Here is a 21,412-nt window from a genome sequence, read left to right as displayed (position 1 = left end):
AATCAATGGTCTGGTTGAGCATGACTTCAGTGTTATCACACCCCATTAAGGTCAACCCTGGTGCCCACTGTCATTGTTTGGACACCGTTTTGACAAAGTCACAGCTGAAGAGTCAAAGCTTGAACTAAATTCAGCATCATAACAACAGAGTCATGAGAGACCTAGCAGGACACAAGCTGAATAAATGAAGAAAATTGCCGTAACGGTTGAGATGTTCTGTCCAGCGTCCTGCTGATGGAGCAACAGCGATGCATCCGGTGAACATTGTGCAGAAAAGACAGACGCAACACACACAGCAACCCATGGACATCAATCTATTGAAAAACTTCAGATTAGGAAAACATAAAAGGCAGAATATTAATAGTGGAGTTGATCGATATGTGCTCGAGTCTGGTGAAGTCAGAACTGGCCGGCTGATGCGACAAGCCGTGATCCATCAAGTTCATTTCGGTAGCACTGTTCCATTTATAAAGTGCAACTTGCTTTACATTCAAACATAGCAAGATGCAATCGGGACACGTTCCATTTTACCTTCACATGTCAGAGGTTCCCTGGGGGTCACGAGAGATTTCTGTGAAACAAAGCTAAAATATCTTGTTTAACATATTCAATTTAAAATATATATCAAGACCCATACGTGGTTTAATAGTCCTAAAACTACGGTTCCACTTCCCTAATGCAGAACAATCTAAATGTTAGATCCAGTCACTAAAGAGCTCCAAGCATCTCAGAAGGCCCAATAATCGCGTAACATGGCAAATTCCTCAGGCAACTCTTCCCCCCCTGCATTACAGAAACTCCTCACCAGGTGGTGCTGATGAGTGGTTCAAGCAGGGCCAGACACTGATGCAGCCTTTTTAAATCAGCGGTGACAAAGGTTCCGCACTTCTAACGTCTGGATTTGGCATATTGAGCGAAGGCTGGAAAGTAATGTTCAAGTTGGTTCCCTGGTTGTGTGTTGACCTCTTAATGGCATTGATTTACAGTAACTGCATAGATCATAAAGGATCCAAGAGATATGAATTATTTAAGAACTGTTTATTCAGAGGTTTCACTGGGTTCGTAACAGAATCGGTCCAGAGGAGATCTGATGCCCGGCACTCTGTTGCACTGCAGAACAAAAGCACAAGTCAGTTGCGATTCAGTGCCTGGTGACAACCGTGATCGTCACCTCGATTTTGGCCTTTAGCTGCCTGGAACACTGACGGGTGCGAGCTTGGAGTCTGGCAGCGGCTGCTGCAGTCGCTCTGGCTACTGGGGTCGCAGACGGCGGCGTCGCAGTGCACGTAGATCTGGTGAGAACGAGGGTTGAACATATGCCGGTGACTGACACCGTCTGATTTGTTTACCTGGCTCTGAAGAACTTCGTTGTCTTGGGCGAATGTAAACATGTTGAAGGAAAACCGCTTGATGTGGGCCGGGATGCTGATTCTGGAGTCGGCTGCTACAGGATGGAAGCGGGTGATGGAGCTGTCGTCGCGGTTCTCACACCTGTGAAGCAGAGGGTCACCACAATCGGCATCTTCACCCTGCCCATAGTTCAGCATCACCTGTTCACAACGAGGTCCCAGCTGGGAACGGAGGTTCTGTCTTCATAGAGAGTGGCCCAGCAGTTCTCCAGGACGAGCACCAGGTTCTGGTCCGACTGCAGCAGCTCCACCTCGAAGAAGAGCGGCTGCCGGAGATACTGGACCACTGGGTAGTCCTCAGCTTGGTAGAAGACATTGTACGAAGAGTCTAGAGAATCAAATGTTTCAGCTGAAGAGACGCTCCGACAGGTTTCAAGTCCAATAGGTTCTGGAGTTACCGTGCGCCAGTCTCATCAGCACCACAAACTGTCCGTTTCCGATCTGAGCAATGGGCTGGTTCCCCTGTGGTTTGTAGCTGAAGCCGATACTCTGAGTGTCGTTGACCAAGTAGTAGCAGGAGACAGTTTGCCTGCGCAGAGGAAACACTAGACACTCTACAGTTCAAGCTTATGGATGTTCCTCTGTACCTGTACTCCGGGTCGACTGGCGACGTGTAAGCGGCTCCTACGTCATCGTAACTCAGACCAATTTCATTCTCGTAAATCATGTATTGGTCGAAGAACTGCAGAGAACAAATAGTCTCATGACTCTTTGAGTCGACAACATGAAACAAAGCGATGACTTGCCGTCCTGGTGGTTCCGCAGGAGTTTGCGCTGAATGAGAACTGAGCAAAGTGGTCGTTGCTGAACACAGGTCGGCAGGACTTGTCCCTCAGAGTGAGCCAGCTGGGGATCAGGTTTGGTACCGACTCCACCTTCACAGCTACAGCCGAGATGGTGCCATTGGAGAAGCACTCTAAAAATGACAGAAATAAAGTGTGATTTAAAAAAAAAGGGAAAAATTTAGAGGCTGTGTAAAGCAGTCATACTGGTCGTGATCATGGGGAAGTTGCACGTCAGGTAGAGATCAGCAAGCGCCCAGTTGTTGTTGGGTTCCCACAGTAGCAAGTCCAGTCTGGCCCGAACCGAATTCTGGGACAAGCTCTGTAGAAGCGGTGGTGTTGAACTCTCAGTAGACGATGAGAAGCTTGCTAAAGTGACCCACCTCGTACACGACGTCCTTGGCCACGTATGGCACCACCATGCTGAAGTGGGTGGCATTCTCGTAGAACTTGTAGCGCTTCCTGAGGTCGGGTGTTACCACCTGAGCACCCACCATCATCTGGAATTCTTTGCCGCCGCTGCCATATTTACCCGATACATAAAACAAGTTGTCGTCGCAGGTCCCAGAGAGAGTGGGGAGAACTAGAAAGCAGATGGGTTAGATGGTGGCGCCATGGCGAAGATAAGGGTGAGGACTCACCAACATCCGCCAAAGAAGCCTCCAGTTCCACCTTCTGAGAAAATGGAATTTCCTCTGGATTAATGACGAAGCCAAACTCCAGAGGCAGGAAGTAGTGGGTGACCAACCTTTCAGGGTTCTACAAAATGAGACCAGAGGTCAACAGGAGCAACAGAGGGAGGATGGTGACCGACGTACATGTTTCAGGACGTTGTCGGCATCAAACGGCACTTGCAGAGAGAAGCTCTTCAGTCCACCTGGGTGGCTATGCTCCTGAACCAGGAAGCCTTTAGCGTTGGACTCATCCACAGACAGAACCCCGTCTGAGAAGGTGATGTTCCTCAGCTCCACATCATGAAGGAACGTGCCCACGTACACAATAAAGAGGCGGTTCTCTGGATCAGTATCTGAACAGGAAGAGCCAGCTCAACTCCTTTTAAAATATATATATAAATAAAATAAAGTTGTGCTGCCACTCACAGTCGTAGACCTGGGGTGGGCGGGGCATCAGCTGGGTGGTGATGGGGAACAGGACCTTGTACCTGGCCTCCTCCCGGGACTGCTCCGCTCTCCAGAGAACCTCCAGCATGGGCTCCACAGAGTAGCTGGTGTGGTACTGGTTATCTGGGGCATGGCTCTGCAATAATTCATGCCCGCTTAATAAAATATGAAACGTCAATCTGGGCTTTGCACCAGCCTCCGAACACGCCCACCTTGTTGTAGCCGTCGGCCGCGCCCACCGGGATCTCGACGACAAAGTGAAAGTCTGTCAGGGACAGAGTGTATCCCCGAGCCGACATCTGCGCCTGCGTCAGCCGCTGGCCGTCGATGCCCATGTGCATTTCCCTGATGGAGTAACCGGGGTCCATCACGGGGGTCAGCCGGCGAGGGACGTGCCAGGCGATCACGTCCTCTGTGAAGATGACGCCGCCTGGTGGAGAGCACACACCTCGCTTATTATTAAAGGAAGTCAAGAGCGGACCGTTTTATTTTTAAAGACCATTTGCCGCAAGCACGTCTCTTAGAAAGTTAAATTCCTTGTGGATAAATTGAGTAAGCAGAAGTTCACTTCAGTCGTAATATGAGTTTGCTGCGAGACAATCCTAGTTAGCTGTGATATTCAGCAAGTTCTCAAACAGGAAACATTTCTACAAACCAACATTTTTTTTTCTGTAAAACTTGTATCACTTTGACAGATCACATCTTGAACTAGTAATGTGCTGAAGGCTTCCATGAAAGTCCTCCTACTGAGCGGCCCAATAATCCTGACTGCAGACTTCAATATTGTTTCTAAACTGGATGTTTTTAAACTAGAGGAAGAGGCAGGACTCACCTGTGGGACAAGCTGCAGCCATGTTGACCACATTTATCCCCTGGAAGGTCTTGTAGAAGGCGCTCACCTTGAAGACCTCCATAGGCACTCCAGCCACCTGCAGGTGAGGTGGCCTTCAGTCTGTGACATCATCCCCACTGAGGTACACACTCACGTCTTCGTGGTAGGTCTCCGCCATGTTGTACGGGCTGCGCATGACCAGGCGGTTGGAGGTCGTGGTTGCACCGTAACCGGCTTGTTCCACCTCTTTCAGCACCATGATCACCGGTTCTGGGTTGTAGAAGGTCACCTTCCAAATACCAAGCTCTCCGTCAGAGGCCTGGAGCAGGAAGGAGGATTCAATTGAGGTCACAAGGCAAACATAATTGTTCACGTACACCAGGGATGACGTTGCTCTTTGAGCTGTCCTGATTCTTCACATCAGCTGGAGAGTCAAGTTTAGACATGGAGTGGGACACCTGAAAGTCAGACACTGGTTGAGTCTGCAGTCAAAGCACTTGTTGCTCCGCACGAGGACCAGTCACCTCCATGTAGTTCCGGTCACACAGAACCTCCCGGGAGGCCCACTGAGAGTAGCTGCATGTCTGCGACACGTCATGACTGAAAACCTCAGACGATGACGACTCGCTGTACATGTGCAGTCTCAGACCGAGGTCAAAGGTCGTGTCATCCTGGAGAGCAGGAAGGTGGATTAAAGTTGTGTGGAGCTTATTCTTGGAGTCATGAAGTGGCTCCTTACTCTGTTGCCCACATAGCAGCCCAGCAGAGAGGAGTAGATCCTGGTGTTGCCCCAGGGGTCAGACTCCATGCTGTAGCCACACTGAGCCGCCAGGTTCGGGGTCAAGACAACACTTTTGGTGCCATCTAGAGGAAGAAAATATAGTGTTGATTCCCATAAATGGCAGATAAGTTACAACACCTACTGATGGCTTCCACTTCCAGCTGATTCCCGACAGCTAAAGCCTTGTCCAGCGACAGCCTCATCAGGTTTCCTAAACAGTCTGACTTCAACCCACTGCCTGTGGAGGGACAGATGTTTAAAACATCGTAGTTACAAGACTTTGTATTGAGTCTCACCTGGCTGTAGCTCGTGCTTGAGTTTGGGCCTGGCTTGACTGAGGACCATCACTGCAGCCATCCAGTTCCAGAATAGACTGAAAACACAAGACAGTCAGGAGAATTTATATATATATTTTAAATATTGACTTACAAGTTCATGTTTCTCCTCATCGCGCTGTCTGACCTCAGCCGGACAAGCTAATCTCAGGACTTCTGTCACTGTCAGAGTGCGGTGCCAACTCTGAAGTGAAGGTCTGACTGTTGGAGCCAGACTCCAGCAGCTGTTTTATATTAGCATTAAGGAAAGCCACAGGTGGGACGTCTTAGTAATCTCTGCAGTCTAGTCCTGTGAAATGAATCTTGGACTCGTCAACTATTTTGAAGTGAAACTGAATTTAAAATAAGTAATTTTTAAGAATAGAGTGCACTATTTTTAAATTTTAATATATGTATACATTTTCATAAAATATACTAAAACAGTAAATGTACCCATTCTTTTTTTTTTAATATCCTCTTCATTCATTAAATAAAAAACTTCCACATTGTTTTCCTTTAAAATAATTTATTATTAAAAAATATTATCACATACTTGCATCACATCGCACGTTGTAGTGCTTGTTGTTTTTCATAAAAGTAGTGAGAGAGAGAGAGACACCCTTTATCATACTACAATTTAATAAACAATTAACCAGTGTAACATATGTTCATAATCTTGTTATGTACAACAGTGTTGGGCTGAATTGACACACAGATCACATCATTCACATTCTGAGGACATGATCAGTCAGCGAGTCCCCACATTTGAAAATGAATCACTGGATTTGTAAGTTCAGTATCCTCTGTCGATCTTGTGCTGCTGATCCAAGAGGGTCTGCTGCAGACTAATGTTGGCGTCCTCGAAGTCAGGGTTGATCCTCAGAGCCTGTTGGAAGTCGCTCTTTGCTTCTTCGAAGAAGCCTGAAAGAAAGAGAGGAGGCTCTTAACATTCGAGCTCACTCTACGTACTGGCGCCATCTGGAGGCAGGATGAAACAGTGCACTCAATCATGACGGGACCACGCGCGAGTCTCACCGAGCCGGTAGCGAATCAGTCCTCTGTTGTAGTAGGGAACCTCCAGTCGACTGTCCGTCTCAATGGCGCTCGTGTAGTCTTCAACTGCTTCTCTGAAGTCCACCCGCAGGTACTTTATTTGTCCACGGTTGTTGTAGGCAGTCGCTAAATCAGCTGCGTCACAATTCCTGCCGAGATGAGTCACATGAAAAGTTCAGTCACCTCGATTAGCTTAGCAAAACAGAGCAGCAGCTTCGCTATTGAGTAGCTGCCGTGGCTTATTGTGTGCTGACCTCACTTTAATAAACAAATGTGCTACCTAGACTCTCTGCAGCAGGAGATAAAGTCAGAATAAAGCGCTTCCGCTTGCGGATAATTCTGTTTTTTGAACTCGTCGTTGGCATAGTGGAAGACCTGCAAGTTCTCTTCCGCCATGTTGTTTTGACAGCTGGGCAATGACGTCAACCAATAGCGTTCGAGAATGGGCGGGGTTTAGAGTATAACAGAAACTGAGCGATAATATAACGTTGACTTTTATGACCGCAATAAACGTGTTCAAGTTTCGGTAACATTCAATCGATTAATTTGGGAGTTATTTCTGGCCGTCCTTAAAATGGCTGCAGTTGCATTGGAAACACTACTTTATAACCTTGTTGTTCGCCTAAACATCAAATATTCTTTTCTTCTCGACGTTTGTAAACACCATATACTTTAAACCTTTGCCACACTCTCCTCTGCGATATTGACACTGTAAACCGACATTTCGCTGACCCACAAGTGAGGCAGTGAGAAATTCCCCAACGGTCTCCCAGGTGAAGACATGAAGGATAAAACGAGACCTTGAGGCGCAAAGGTCAAGCTTTCCGCACTGACTTCCTCTTTTTCTGCTTCATGTGTGGACGAGTTATTACCGTTTACACACTTTGACCCAAAAAGTGAGTTGTTTCTGCTTTTACAACGGCAGTAACGTGGAAAAATAAGTGCAAATGTAGGATTAATAAATGGTAAATTTCAATCTACTTTTAGATTATATTTAACCATTTGGTTCCACTGTTAGGGTTAAAGACAGGAAATGCCCTATAAGATTAAGGCTTTGTGAGCATTAATGGTCCATTAACTAGACCTAATAATATTCGTATGAATGAGTCAAGTGATCCTGCCTCCTGATCTGGCTTTCCTCTTTCACTTGGCAGAAAGCTGCGAGCTCCATTTGTCAGAGCAGCGGACACAGTGGTGGTGGTCTCACCTCCTGACCGCCGGTGTGTGTGTGGTCACCATGAAAGCTGCTACAACAGCAAACAAACATGAAGCAGCTGGACGGAGGGAGAGGATCCAACCCAGACGAGAGGTAAATGTTGGCGTGTTGACCCGCCGCCTCTCGCCGACGCCGCAGACACTGGAGCAGTGTTGTCAGGGCAAACAAGCCCACTCACTGCAGGTCATCCCTGTGACCCCTGACTCGCTTTGGAGGACATGATGATGAATAAAGACCATGACTCAAATCCCGCTGCCATTCTGGATCAGCAAGAGCCCAGGTACCTTACATAATGGAATTTTTAGACACAGGATTAACTTTCACAGGGAGGCTACAGGGTGTCCCACCTGAATATTTGCCTTTCGATATTGACTCAGACATGCAGGTCATGGACATGTGCAGTTACACAAGAGTGAAGTACAGAAGTTTCTTTGTGTCGGACACTTTACATTACACAGTTTTCCTGGAACCTTGGCTGTTTAATGGAGTTGTTATGTGTGGGCTCTGTGACCCACAATGATTTCATGGTATATATATATTTATATATATATATATGTGTGTGTGTGTGTTATCTATCTATCTATATCTCTATATATATATATGTCTACAAACATAACAAATATATATATATATGTCGACAAACATGCAGGGGTTAATTGTTGAATCAACTGTCATATGATCAATTGGCTCTCACCCTGTGTAGCTGGGAGTGACTGCGACACTCTCAACCCCCTTACATAAAATGAACAGCAGGAAATGAATGATTGGTAATAATGTGAATTTCTCCCCGGGAGATGAATAAAGTGTCTGTCTATTTCATCTGACGTTCATACGACTGTGCCTCCTAGTGGACCTGAACACTCACCAAAGTCATCTTGTCACAGTGATGTACAATTTGACTCCGTTATCAACTGATATGACAGTTACCCCACTGGATTAAGAACCGAGCTGCGCACCAGGAGGAGGAAATTAGACTTGCATGCAGCGAATGACTCTTTCCTCTCCACTTGATGAACCGTGTTGAGAAAGATAACATCTGCAGTGTGAGACAATGTGCGCTGATCATATGTGACCCGAGATGGACCTGATACCTGTCCAGGATGTAGCTGGGAAGAGTCCTCACGAAAACCTCACTAAAAGGAACACAGTTTTGGACCATGAACATTGGCTTGCCAGCCTGAATCCTACCACTAAAATCTCATTCTGGTTTATTCAATTCATCCCATCATCTCCAGAATGGAAACTAATGCACTTTACTTTATATTACAGAACATATTACAGGAAATGTCTATCTTCTTTTGACCAAAATATTTGAAGAACAAAGGCAAAGGCATTATTTAGTGAAATTTTATTTTCCATTTTAAGACATGTAGCATATAAAATACAAATGAGACAGACAGAAAAATAACAGGCTTGTTACATAAATGGAATATATTTGTTGTGGAATATTTCATGGATACATTTTATCTAAAATCTGTCACAAACAAATAAACTATATACAACATATATAAACTGGCCAGAGAATGTACAAACGTGACAGTATCACTGTAACAGCAGCTTGAAACCTGCATTTAAAACTGTGAATGGTTTGTTTTTCTCCCGGCAGATTGGAGGACAAAACCAGCAGCTGCAGACGGCCATGTCTCCGCCGTGGTCAGGAAGAGGTCGCTGCCTCTGCGGAAGGTAAATAAATACATTTCATCAAGGGGTCATTTCGAGTTTTACAGCTGATCACTAGGGACGCTCACCGTTTGGTCGCAGCTCTAAACTCGACCCAGCATGTTCTCCAGACGCTCTATTCTCCCAGACACATCAGCCAGTGAACCTCGCTAAGGAAACGGAAAACACGCTTTCATACTGCATTTCAGTTTACCTGGGCTCTGGTCTGTTGTTGTGTGGTGACCTTTATGAGGTTTATAGTGAAAGCTGAGAAGGAGTTGAGGGAAAGTTCTGCTCTGTGAAAGGATATTTTTGGCGGTGAGCTGCTGGATGGCGGCCTGCGTCTGCTTCTGGAAGGCCAGTCTGGCTTCACACTTGCAGGGATCCTCCACCACCTCCACCTTCACCTCTGCTCCAGGAGACAAGACACATTTCGCATCAGCTTGTCAGACTGATCCCAGCAGCGCACCCGCACATGCAGCCACACACCGGCACACTTATACCACTATCTTTGTGGGGACCTCTCATCGCCATTATGCTTTCCCCAGCCTCACACCCCTTGCTTAACCATTCCAAAGCAAATGACTAACCTTAGCCAGGTTTCTTAACCAAACAGTAATAATAACTGTTGTCATCCTCAAAATCGAGGCTCAAACTTAGGGGGGGGGAGCAAAAATGTCCCCACAAGTATAGCTAAACCAGGCACACACTCACAGCTGCCGTTATAAAAAAAAGAATTCACGTCACATCTTTCTATAAAGTTACCCAAATATTGTCCAACAAATTCGGAAGTCATTTCAGGCAAAGACGGCGCACCGATTGGTCGTGACGCTGCGTGAAAGCGCAGTTATTAAAGCCCCGCCCTCCAAGCCAAGCCCTTGAAAGCACGCGTTAGCGCTGGAGCAGCACTCACATCACAGCTAAAGCCACATTTGCTGCAGACATCCGTGTGGAGGGGCCTTACGTTTCTGGGAACATGTTTTCTTGTCCGCATTCAAGATATAACCGTTCCGGCACTTGCAGTAAAAGGAGGCGTTGCTGTTGACGCATATGTGTTCGCAGTCATTTCCCATGGCACAGGGGTCCAGACCTAGAAAAGGTCGGGGTTAAGGGTTGGTGCTGTCGGGGGTATCATCTGCTAGCATACAGAATGTGAGCAAACGGGTCGTATTGAGGTGCACAACAGACTGAACTAGCCACTCGCTGGCGCTGCTCTGGAAGTGCTTGTATGTGACACGTCTTCACCACATCTCCGCCAACGTACACACTGCTCAGGCTCACGGTGTGTTGGACAACGCAGGTAACACAGAGGAAAACTTCATTGATGTTTGTAAAATTGCAAAAAAAATGTGAATTAACAGCTATATTCCGGTTCTAGTCCCGACATCAGCCCAAATAGGGTTTAAATAAAGCTTCATTTCAGTGACCTCCTAGACTGGAGGTGTCTCCAACTGTGGGACTAGAACGAGTGTTAGAAGAGCGGGCGGTCTCGCAGGCCCCTCTTTGTCCTACCGCACAAGGTCTCCCGGAACTTGGAGGTCAGCTTCTCGATGACGCCGTAAGTCTCCACATAGAAGACGTGGTCCTCCAGAGGGATGCTGGCCATCTGCTGTAGAGACTTCATGTCGGCCCGGTCCACCCCAACGGCGTAGATCTCGATCCCGGACGCCCGAGCGGAAGCTGAGATCTCCTCCACCTGGTCCTGAGGTCTGCCGTCCGTCACGATGATGGCCACCTTGGAGATGTTCTTGGAGCGCGGCCGAGCTCCCGACTGCTCAGTGAAGGCTTCGTTCACCGCCGTCTTGATAGCGAGGCCCGTCATGGTTCCAGCTGCCAGTGGCTCGATGCGCGAAATGGCCTTTTTCAGTTCGGGCTTGTTGAAGTGATCTTTGAGAAAGAACTCTGTTTTGACTGTGCTGGCGTAGTTGACCACGGCCACCCTGGTGCCTTCCGCACCCACGTCCAGCGTGTCCACCATGTCGGCCAGGAATATCTTCACCTTCTCGAACTCGATGGGGCGCACGCTGCGAGAGCTGTCGATGATGAAGACCAGGTCCAGGCGGCGGCTCCTGCACTGAGTGTCTGTCTCTGGTGACCAACCAAACCACCACGCCGTTAATTCCACTGAAGCAGTTCACCAGGCAAACACAAGCAAGGACAGCTGCCTCTTCTTCTGGAGATCAATACAGGTCGCCCGTATTTGATCCGTGGAGATGCTCGACACAGAGACCGTCTCTTCCAATGATACAGTATGGCACCATACTGTATTCATTCTGCTGAGTCGTCATTGTTCCGATCCTTTCATCGCATCTCCCTGAATGAAAAGGATTCCATGGAAGAACACACCTGAAGACGGGAACAGGGCGAGAGTCCAGCCAGTCAAGTGACTCGTGACTTAGACTACTTTTTTTTGGTCTTTTAAATCTCTAATTTTGTGGAACTTGTTTTGTTGTCATGTTCGTGCAGATGTGTTTTGTCTTTCTTATTGCGCCACTTTCCCTGGCAGAGTGTGCAACCTGTTGTGTGTTTGGTTGTTGTGTACTTGTGTAGCGTAGACAGCAAGGTCAACCCTGCTCACCTTTGAAAACACAAATTCCCAAACCTTTTCCACCACGACGAAACAGTGTACATCAAGTTAGAGACGGTCTCCAGGGCTTAACTTGTGACGGACGCTCGATGAGAACCGCCTCACTATTTATCGGTTTGTTGTTGGTTCCATGACAGAAGCAAGAACACGTGCTCCGATAAATAACCCTGCGCTCACGAGCCAATCCAAGTTAAGCCCTGGCACCACTCGGAGAGACAACGGCCGCGATGGACACAGATCATTGACTGAAGCACATGAAAGGATTACTGAGCACCTGACTTATGTTCTACCTGTCTCCCCAGGACTGATGGTGGTGATGAAGCCGCTTTGGGTACTGACCGGTAGCGTCACAGGAGCGGTGGTCTCCGCTGGTGGCATGGTGGTTACCACCACCGGCAGCGTGGTGGGCGTGGGCGCCTCGGTGGTGGTGGTGGTGGGTGTAGTCGGCGCCACTGTTGGAGGGCTAGTCGGCACTGAGGTGCTGCGCTGTACAGGTGGAGCAGTGGGAGGAAGGTACACCACCGGAGGGGTCGGGACTGTGGGGCCTGACTTTGAGGGGCAGGGTCCCTTTACCTGGTTAGGGTGGTGGCCTTTGAACTGGTTGAGGTATGGGCCTTTGAATACGTGATGGGGGCGGTGCACTACAGGGGGATGCAGCCCTTTGTAAATGTGATGTTGGTGCGGTGACACCGGGGCATTGAACCTGTGGTGATAGGGTGACGCCGGCACTGGCGGTCGGTGGAAAGTCACCGGAGGGGAAAGAGGAAACGGTCGGTGCACGACTGGCGGAGGGATCCGTGGTGGCTGGTAGTGGTAGTGATACCCTCCTCTATAGGTGTAGTCACTTCTGTGAACTACAGGGGGCGCCAGGAAGGGAAGAGTGATAGAAAACATTAGTAGGTGAAAGGTGGAGAGAGCGTGACATGGTCTAGAATCCTGGCCACTTTATGAGGTGCAGCTCTGCAATGTTGGGAAGAAAACTTCCAAATATGTGCTGACAAACATGCGTAACAGGAAGTGACTTCATGAGTCAACTCAACAAGACATGTTTGAAGGTCACAGTGATGGTTTTTAACCACACTTTTCATTGGAAAGTCTGCAATCTGAGTTGGCATTGTGTCTATGTTTGAATTTGCCCTCGTGGGACTAAGTGTCTTCTCTTATTTTGCCGTCAGTCGAGAAACAGTGAGTTACATTGCAGCCATGCGCGTGATAAAGTGGTCAGTAGGTTGATGACAACATGAATTCTGCTTTTGTCCTCTGGAAAGCAGAAACAAAAGGAGTTGAAGCACCAGTGTGTTCAACGTGGTCGGTTCATGCACGATGTGTCGGGGACAGATCAGATCAGTTCAACAGTTTCATGAATAAGGAGCTCATTTAGAGCCTCTGCTCAGTAGTAATACAAGTGTTTATATGTAAATATTTATACCACATTTAACTGGATATGAGGGTAAAACACTTTTTGTCCAAACAAAAACAATCCAATCTTTTTTTTTATGAAGTTAAAGAGAATATTTTATGTGATTTTTTTTAACCCATGCAGAATATTGAAAATACAGCATTGAATAATTAAAAGTAAAAAAAATGCACAATTATTTTTTTTCATTTAACATTTACTAATAATCAGGCTGACTTCAAATACTTAGAGAAAAAAATAGATAAAGTTTCTTTCTTCCAAAATAAATAATGGAACATGTTAAGTAATACACTGAAGTGAAGTGAAGTGAAGGCACCAGAGCTGAACCTACTTGCAGGGTTGAGCGTCCTGATCGGGGGTCGTCCATTGTTCCTGGTCTGCGCGTAGCTCTGGGCGGCCATCATTTGGGGGTCTCCGCCATTCAGCCCCCGATACGTGGCCGAAGCATCGGACGCCAGCAGAGCAATGCTGCAGAGGAGGCTCCACGCTCGTCCAACAGCCATCGTGCCTCCTGTGAGGTCTGAGTCTGACCCCAACCTCCTTCTCCACATTTGAGGAGCTTCTGTCCTGCCTGCCCCGGAGTCCGGCCAATCCAGAAGGGGGACACAACCCCCTGACCCTTGTAAACAACTATGTGTTAGAAAAGACACTTAGAACGGAGGTGACAGTTTCAGTGTTCCACTTCTGCACTGGGAAATGTGTTGGTCTGATCGTCGTGAAATGAAGAAACACAAGTGAAACATTAAATTTCATACAATTTGAATTTTAATTTACAAGCAAAAACATGTATATAAGTATTCGTCATATATTAAACTAGAATCAAGTTTTGATTCGACTTTTATTTTCTCTTTTAGGGCTGAACTGCAACTGACAGTAGACAAGTTACGACGGTCTTAACAGTCAATTTGTCAGCATACTCCTCTGAAACTAGAGTGGTAAATTATACGGTTGAATTAAATGCTGTTTTGAAACGTAATATTTTATTGCTCGAAGTACAGTAGTTTTACAGTAGTTGATTATAGTTGACAAGTCGTTGGCTGCCATTTTGTCATTTTTTAAGTCATGGTTGACTTATTTAACGTGTTTTACAGGTGAATTTAGAGGTATTTTAACAGTTAGCATGGGCTTTGTCAGCTACTGAGCTAAGGCTTCCATAAAAAAATAATGTATATATAAATGACAAATACTTCACCAGTCTCACAGAACTGTATTCATATACTGTAGGTGTCCAACATCGTTCTACTATGTGCACTTGTGTTTTAAGTAATTTACCTGTGTGAAAACAGAACAAGTTTAGCAACATAGTTTAGCATCTTTGCGCAGCCTTCATTTTTTCTTAAATCAAAGTAGCTACTTGCAGCATCCATCTTTATCAAATGTCTGCGTTAGACAGCGGAGTCTGCAGAACGCGTGAGACATGTGAAGTCTACGTGTGAAGTCTCACTTTTATGACAGTAAATGTGGGTCTCTACGTTGATCCTGCTCACCAATGATGAAAACACACGGGCGCGTGTTTTCTGGGAATATTTGGAAAATCCAGCACTGTCAGTCAAACATCTGGAAAACATCAATTCCCGGAAAATAAACGAAGGTCTACGAAAAGCAGGAGCCAACTGGAAGTCACAGCAAGGTTTAACTTGCAAGCTTTTATGCCTGTTTTCATTTTTCTTCTGCATCTACAATCTGCATTACGAGGACATTTTTGAGTTGTCTTAACTTGTTTTAATAGGAGAAAGAAAGAAAGAGGTTTTCAATGAAATTTAATAATTCAAAAATAAGTATTTTAAAACCATCCAATTTCAATATGGTGTGCCATAGTTTGGGAGATTAATAAATGAAGAAATAAAATAGTTTATTTTAAATATCCAAACAAACCTATAAACATAAATACTACATTGTAATTTCTTCAAATAGTTGTTTGTGAAGGAGTCGTAATAACTCATGGAGACAGAAAAACCTCTTAAACATTTATTGGAGTCAAATATATTTCCACTTAGTTAAAAATGATAATAGCAGTAAAGTAATGGGAGGAACAATCATGCAGCTACTGATGTTCTCATGAGCAAGTCGACGACGACTCCTCGCCCTCTGACTCGCGCCGGGAGCTGGAAAATGATTCACAAGCCAAAGGTCGGGAACTGAACCGCGGCGAAGCTGAATAAATAACAGACAGGAAAGTGCTAGAGAATCTAAAGTCTCAGACGGAGAAAACGAGTCAAGAGCTATCGTAAGCAGGATTGTCTGAATATCCACGTCTAACGACGACGAGCTACTTTCATCCCTTTTACTAAAACATAAAAAAGGGCAGGAGGGGCGGCTGGTGTCTTCCTTCACGTATCCGTTGTCACATTAATCCGATTATTGATTCACATTGCAGTCTTCGAGGCCTCCTGGGTGAAGCTGGACGATGGTCAGAGGAGGCGGCGTCGTACGAGTACACAACAGGTCGGGGAGGACGTGTGTCGGGGGGTGACTCTGTGAGGGAATGTAGAAATGGTGGGTGATGTCGCTGGTGCTCAGGCGGGCATGTACGGGGGAGGGGGCTCCTTCTCTGGCATCTTCATGGCCATTTCGTAGGTGGGCAGGATGTACTGGGAACGAGAGGGCAGATTTATGAAGCGGCTCACATATTAATACATGATCAGTGGCGTGTGTGTGTGTGCGCCCGAAAATATTCTGTGTCAACTTACTGTACCTCAAACAGAACAGTCATGGAGCAAAACTGCGACACATATTGCGTAGTTTTAGCTCAAATGGACGTAAAATAAATGCAGGAAAAGGGCGACACTTGGTGGCGGAGTCGGTGTACTACATTGATTTAGTGTGCATGCGTTATACGGGGCTCCATACCTGCGGGGGCGTGTCAAAGGCGGGGTACACAGCGATCTCTGGCATGTTCCTGTTGTTGATGTACTTGTAGCAGTTCCACACGCAGTTGATCAGGTAGGCCTGCAGAGACCCAGGAGACGAGAAGACCTCTGTCTCTTATCAAGCTTAACTCACATATATTCTTTATTTTGTGTTGAGTTTGAGCAGTGTCACGCTCGGGGCCAAAGGCTTCACCTTGAGGATGATGAGGAAGGCGAAGAAGACCAGCACAAACAGCAGCAGGCAGCTGGAGTCCATGGACAGAAGGTTGTCTTTGTAGGGGAAATCAGGCTGAAGAGAAGGAGTAAAACAGGAGTCATGCTCGGGTCACACGACCGCTGCAGTAAGCGAAGGTCACCCACCAGCTGGTCCAGGTAGTCCTTGATGCGAGGCAGGTAGGTGAGCGAGCTGATGGCCACCAGGCAGCTCAGAGCAAAGTCGAACAGCTGGTAGCAAAAAAACGGGATGAGCCATCCGTCGCGGTGCTGAGGAGCAGGAAGAGCCGGAGTCAGCAGCAGCAGCAGCAACAGTCTTTACAACACAACTGACCACGTTTGTGTCTAACTGAAATGACTGGTGCTGGTGCGTTCAGCGGAACAACAAGGGCAGTCACAGAGCTACGAGGACGCAGCGCATCGCTCAGGGAGCACAGCTTCAGTCTACAGCTCCACTAGTTTGGGGAGGACTGTCTACAGTATCTCACTTCAGAACCAGACCTGGATGGGCCGGCAGCATCATGACAGCTGGAGGACCACAGAACAAGAATCACTCAAACATAAATGACATGTGGCATCAAAACAGTCTGCGCTTGAGGAAGGAGTGGCTAACATGGAGGAAAAGAACTAATGGTTACAGAATTGTGGCCCAGGAAACTGGATGAATGAGGTGCATTAAGGCATAGCATGGGGTCAATGTCAGGGAGAACAGGACTGCAACATCCAGGGGAAAATGGCCGCCAGGTTCCGATAAACGTCCAGGAAAATGGAACTGAAGGAATCGAAGATTTCTTGACTCGAGAAAAATGGGTCTGTGTGTCCAGAGAGAGGGAACCACCACGTCTAGGAAATGGGGATCTGTGTGTCATAAATGGGTCTGGAAGAAAATATGGACTTAGCTGGTCAAAAAAAAAACAAAAGTTGGGGACCTAGTGGTAGAAAAAAATGGACCCTGGTACACAGAAAGTGTATGAGCTGCAGCATGAGGAGTAAAAACCAACAATCGTGGAATAGAAAATATGAAGTTTGAAAAGTGATTTTGTCTTCAGAAACCATTAAGATCTGGAGGGATGGAAGAGTTGGACTCACAGTGATGGCGCCGTACACCATCATAGCGCTGATGGTGAGCATCAGCAGAGAGATGGCGAAGCCCACGCAGGCGTTCTCTGTGAGGAACAAAGGAAATAAACGCTTTTTTAAACCGCAGATTTGCAGCTTCATTCACAGCCTGAGCTCATAATGACACTGTTAAAACAGCTGTGTCGGTGGAATAGTGCTGACTCTGCAGCCCGGACATGCATGTGCTGACGAGACGTTTAAATCCCTCACATCGCACCCGCGGCCAAACTCTTCAGATTGCAGTCGAAAAGCAAAGCAACAGGACTGCAGAGGGGGATTATCTGACCCGGCCTCTAATCTGGGACGTCCTCGTGATTGTGTGTGATTCTGGCTCCATCCTGTGGCGCAGTGTTCAGCGGTCGACCAGATGTAGCTTCCCCTCAGCTGGCGGAGGATTCCAGAAAGCCGTGGGAAGGTCAGACCGCAGCCCTGGTCCAACCCCCCTCACCACCCACCCCGCTTGCTGACTCACTCCACAGATTAACAGAACCAGGGGGCGGATTTAAAAACAGAGTAACCCTGAGAATGAAGAGAGACCTTTGTGCTGCTGCCAACACTGGTCTCTGCACTTGTGTCAGCAGACGGTGCTTCCTGTTGATGCGTTTACTAGGGCTGCAACTATCACCGACTATTAAACTAGTGGCCAACAGAGTCGACTAGTCATGACATCATCACTATCCAAGCATAATCCACAGGAAGCTGAGGCTACAGGACCATCCCAACCAAAACCATCGAAAGTCTGAGACCATTTCAAAGAACACACATCTTTCACTCCACATCTTGAGCAAACACAATCCAAATCTAAAGATTCAGAACAACCTATAACACTATGCAAGTGTTTACAACAATCTATAGACATGTTTACATCACTACAATCTTGCATGTTGGCGAGTTTGTCAACCTCGTACAAGTCCTATGCTGACTTGTGTTAAGGTAGTCGGTGACAAGTCGACTATCATCGACGCTGTTGCAGCCTCAGTGTTTACACATCATCACTCAGCTCCACAGGAGAAGCAAGTTTCAGAAACCGACATCACAGAATATGACGGTTAAACCTGGAGAGAAGTTGGGGCACTGTTTCCAAAGGTTGTAGCCTGAAAACAAGTATAGACAAAGGTATACTGTAAAGGAGTTTGGCATTGGATTGGATTGGATTATTTTGTTTTTACATTTCTGTTCTCTCCATCACTGACCTGCCATCAGTTTCCGTCCCACGGTATGATCTCCATCAGAGAGTGAATATTACTTTTCTGAGTATGACACAGTCAATTTTGCTCTCTGTTTTGCTCCAAATGTAAAACCAGAAGCGCCCAGGTCTTCACAACCGGGGTCTGTTTTCAAACTATTTTCACTCCAAAACCTTCAGAGCAACAAGCCCTCAAATGTTGTTCAGATTGAAGTCACAGGTGAACAGAGAATTTCTCCTTTGTGAGATCAATAAAGTCTATCTTGTCTTATCTTATCTTATCCACCATCTGCTACTGGGAACTAGCAACCACATCAGGCAACACATTTACGGACTGGCTAGTCTAAATGCTGCGATGTTGCCTGTTAACTCTCATCAACAGAGGACAATAATCCACCTCACACTACACACAGCTCAGCAGTGTTTTGTCAGAACAAGCCGTTTTGTTGTCGAGTCTGGGAGCTGCAGCCCCCGGTGCACCGTAAGTCACATGTTCGACATGAGCAACTCGTGTGACTGTGATTTCAGTGGCATTTCTACTCACCCTCGAGCTGCACAATAGCTCAAGTTAAGAAGGCGGAACTCACCCGACATCCTGTCGGAGGCAAAATAATGATCGATGACTTCATATTGCAGGTCAATGGTGGGCACGTTTTCAGGATGGGTCACTGCTACGGTGAGCAAGATGCCCATCAACAAGTTGACAACCTGAGGAGGACAAACCTTTGGTTACTTTTTAGAAAGGAGAAACCCACTTTTTACCTTCTATTCCAACACAGCCAGGAAGGATTTTAACTTTATTGTGCATTGAACATCAATATTCACACTCCACCGTCAATCACGCCGGTGGACATCATGCTTCATTTATCACCCCATGAAGCCTGTGGGGAGCATTTAGTGCAGCGATGCATTTGCATCATAAATCAGCTCATCGATGAGCATAATAATAAAGCTGTCAGGTTAAGTAGGGTTTATGAATTGCCTGCCGATTTAATGGGACAGTAAATTATTCATTGGCCTTAACTCTTCAGCTCGTACTTGACCAACGCGCAGCGTATCCGTTTAATAAAAACACAACAAATGAGGCATTAAAACTGACTCATGTCGTAGTATTGTGGAGTTGTAGCAACTCCACAATACTGTTGGGGATATGAAAATCATGACTGAAAAGCCATATTCATTTGTTGATGACGGCTGAGTTGGCGTTACGTCGTATTGATCTCCATCAATTTGCCTTTAATTTAGGCATATTGATCAACAAGCCAACCTATAAAACGCGATAACGTTATCGATACCTCTCGAACACAGCGTTTGCAGCCGTCGTGGTTACCAAGTTACGCTCATAACAAAGCTAAGTGGCTAATGCTAGGGATCCACAGAAATATCGCCGCTCCAGTCGCGTTCTTTTACCAACAATTGCGATAACCGTTCTCGGTGTAATGTAGTTACACTGCAATAACTGAAGGAATTACTCAAAACGGATGTATCTGGAACATATTAATCACACTTGCGTCAGCTCGGTTAGCATTAGCATCAACCATCTTACGCACCATGTACCATGTCCCCAGGATGATGGTCCCGGTCCGGACGTGGCAGCATCCGCAGCACCGGGTTGTGTAGAGCCGGTCACGACTCGGTTTAAACTGATGCATGTCCTCCACGAGTGTCGGGAGAAACATTTGAGAGAGCAGGTTGTTGTAGGGAAGAATCTTCTCGGCAGGAGAAGCAACACCGAGGAACGCCCACCAGTCAGCCGAGCACCCGCGCCGCACCGTGGATCAAAACAAACTCTCCACCACCAGGGCGGAAGGAACTCTGCTTCTTTTGGGGTATTAATGGACACCAACCGGCGCCGCGGCACGGCAGCGCCCCCCACGATTAAAGTAACTAACGCAAAAAATGTTTTATCCTTTTAGCAAATGTTCATGTTCTTGTTGTTTAAAGCATATTTACTTATACGTAAGTCCTATAATGACTATATATTTTAAAATTAAATACCTTACTGTAATTGGTCCTTGGATCACACTACAACTCATAGCAAAAATAGATCATGAAATAAAAAAAAAGAACAGACTGGCGGAGTCAGCAAGAGTGCAGTGTCTTTACTAATAAATCATAAAAAAAACAAAAGCAAATAATTTTGTAGATGAGAAAACCTCTTCAGAAATGATTTCACATTTATTTTATTACTTTTAAATGATAAAAAAATAAAACATCTTTTTGCAAAAAAACCTGAGTGTGTACACAACGTAGAAAAAAAAGAAACAAGCATTCATCAAAAGTGAGTCATTAGTATCGTCATATAAATTAACAAAAAATAGATACAATGTGCATTGATCTTCTATTAGCCCTTTGATTTAGCAGCAGTTTAATTATGAGAACAGAAGATTTCAACTTAACACATACAACTAGAATGTAACTCTCGATTTACCTCACAACCATCAGAAGAATTCAGATATTCAAATATTTAACTGCACCAATATTTTTCATTGATATATACAATTACTGCACAGATTTCTTCATGCTTTGTTCTGTCATGTATTCATGTAAATACACGTCAAATTTTCTCTCCTTATCATCTTCCTGTAAAAATGATATTTCACGTTCATCATTTGATCTTTTTTAGCAAAATAATTTCTATACCTTGTTACTGCCTCGGATTCAACAATTCTTGCCCTCAACTTGTTTTCGCTCTCACAAATAGTGAGTGAAATGGTGACTCATGTTTGTTCTCAGTTTCTCCTACCTCTACTGAGATGATTCATCCTTAATATCAGAATAGGTTCAAAGATACTGGAGCACTTCCAACTTGTGTTATTGTGCGATGTGAACCATTCACACATGAGTGGAGGA

The 21,412-nt window shown here is 46.0% G+C and overlaps 4 protein-coding genes across 4 annotated transcripts; all 4 read right to left on the bottom strand.

The window, feature by feature from the left end:
* Window positions 1-1,051: 1,051 nt before the first annotated feature.
* zpax1 (zona pellucida protein AX 1) lies at window positions 1,052-5,374 on the bottom strand. Its single transcript, XM_053881555.1, has 21 exons — window positions 5,355-5,374; window positions 5,222-5,298; window positions 5,068-5,163; window positions 4,884-5,008; window positions 4,669-4,815; window positions 4,522-4,602; window positions 4,299-4,463; window positions 4,145-4,241; window positions 3,525-3,742; window positions 3,292-3,448; window positions 3,010-3,218; window positions 2,833-2,950; window positions 2,575-2,774; window positions 2,399-2,513; window positions 2,156-2,325; window positions 1,997-2,091; window positions 1,808-1,938; window positions 1,551-1,737; window positions 1,350-1,491; window positions 1,172-1,292; window positions 1,052-1,110 (listed from the first exon to the last, which is right to left on the bottom strand). Exons 1-21 carry the CDS (start codon window positions 5,372-5,374, stop codon window positions 1,052-1,054), a joined length of 2,730 nt encoding a protein of 909 aa, XP_053737530.1.
* A 420-nt stretch (window positions 5,375-5,794) lies between these two features.
* On the bottom strand, window positions 5,795-6,693 carry ttc32 (tetratricopeptide repeat domain 32). Its single transcript, XM_053881026.1, has 3 exons — window positions 6,573-6,693; window positions 6,275-6,441; window positions 5,795-6,160 (listed from the first exon to the last, which is right to left on the bottom strand). Exons 1-3 carry the CDS (start codon window positions 6,686-6,688, stop codon window positions 6,033-6,035), a joined length of 411 nt encoding a protein of 136 aa, XP_053737001.1. The 5' UTR covers window positions 6,689-6,693; the 3' UTR covers window positions 5,795-6,032.
* Window positions 6,694-9,271: 2,578 nt separating this feature from the next.
* Window positions 9,272-13,674, bottom strand: matn3a (matrilin 3a). The gene is made up of 5 exons (XM_053881554.1): window positions 13,503-13,674; window positions 10,680-11,255; window positions 10,132-10,257; window positions 9,478-9,576; window positions 9,272-9,327 (listed from the first exon to the last, which is right to left on the bottom strand). Exons 1-5 carry the CDS (start codon window positions 13,672-13,674, stop codon window positions 9,272-9,274), a joined length of 1,029 nt encoding a protein of 342 aa, XP_053737529.1.
* Window positions 13,675-15,125: 1,451 nt separating this feature from the next.
* laptm4a (lysosomal protein transmembrane 4 alpha) lies at window positions 15,126-20,353 on the bottom strand. Its single transcript, XM_053881025.1, has 7 exons — window positions 20,110-20,353; window positions 19,147-19,267; window positions 17,344-17,420; window positions 16,402-16,524; window positions 16,235-16,330; window positions 16,022-16,120; window positions 15,126-15,762 (listed from the first exon to the last, which is right to left on the bottom strand). The coding sequence occupies exons 1-7, from the start codon at window positions 20,236-20,238 to the stop codon at window positions 15,688-15,690; spliced, it is 720 nt and encodes a 239-aa protein (XP_053737000.1). The 5' UTR covers window positions 20,239-20,353; the 3' UTR covers window positions 15,126-15,687.
* Window positions 20,354-21,412: the final 1,059 nt, after the last annotated feature.

This window comes from Synchiropus splendidus, chromosome 12, assembly GCF_027744825.2.
Source record: "Synchiropus splendidus isolate RoL2022-P1 chromosome 12, RoL_Sspl_1.0, whole genome shotgun sequence".
NCBI lineage: Eukaryota > Metazoa > Chordata > Actinopteri > Syngnathiformes > Callionymidae > Synchiropus > Synchiropus splendidus.
Note: the sequence above shows the minus strand (reverse complement) of the source record. Positions and strands in the feature narration are given on the sequence as shown.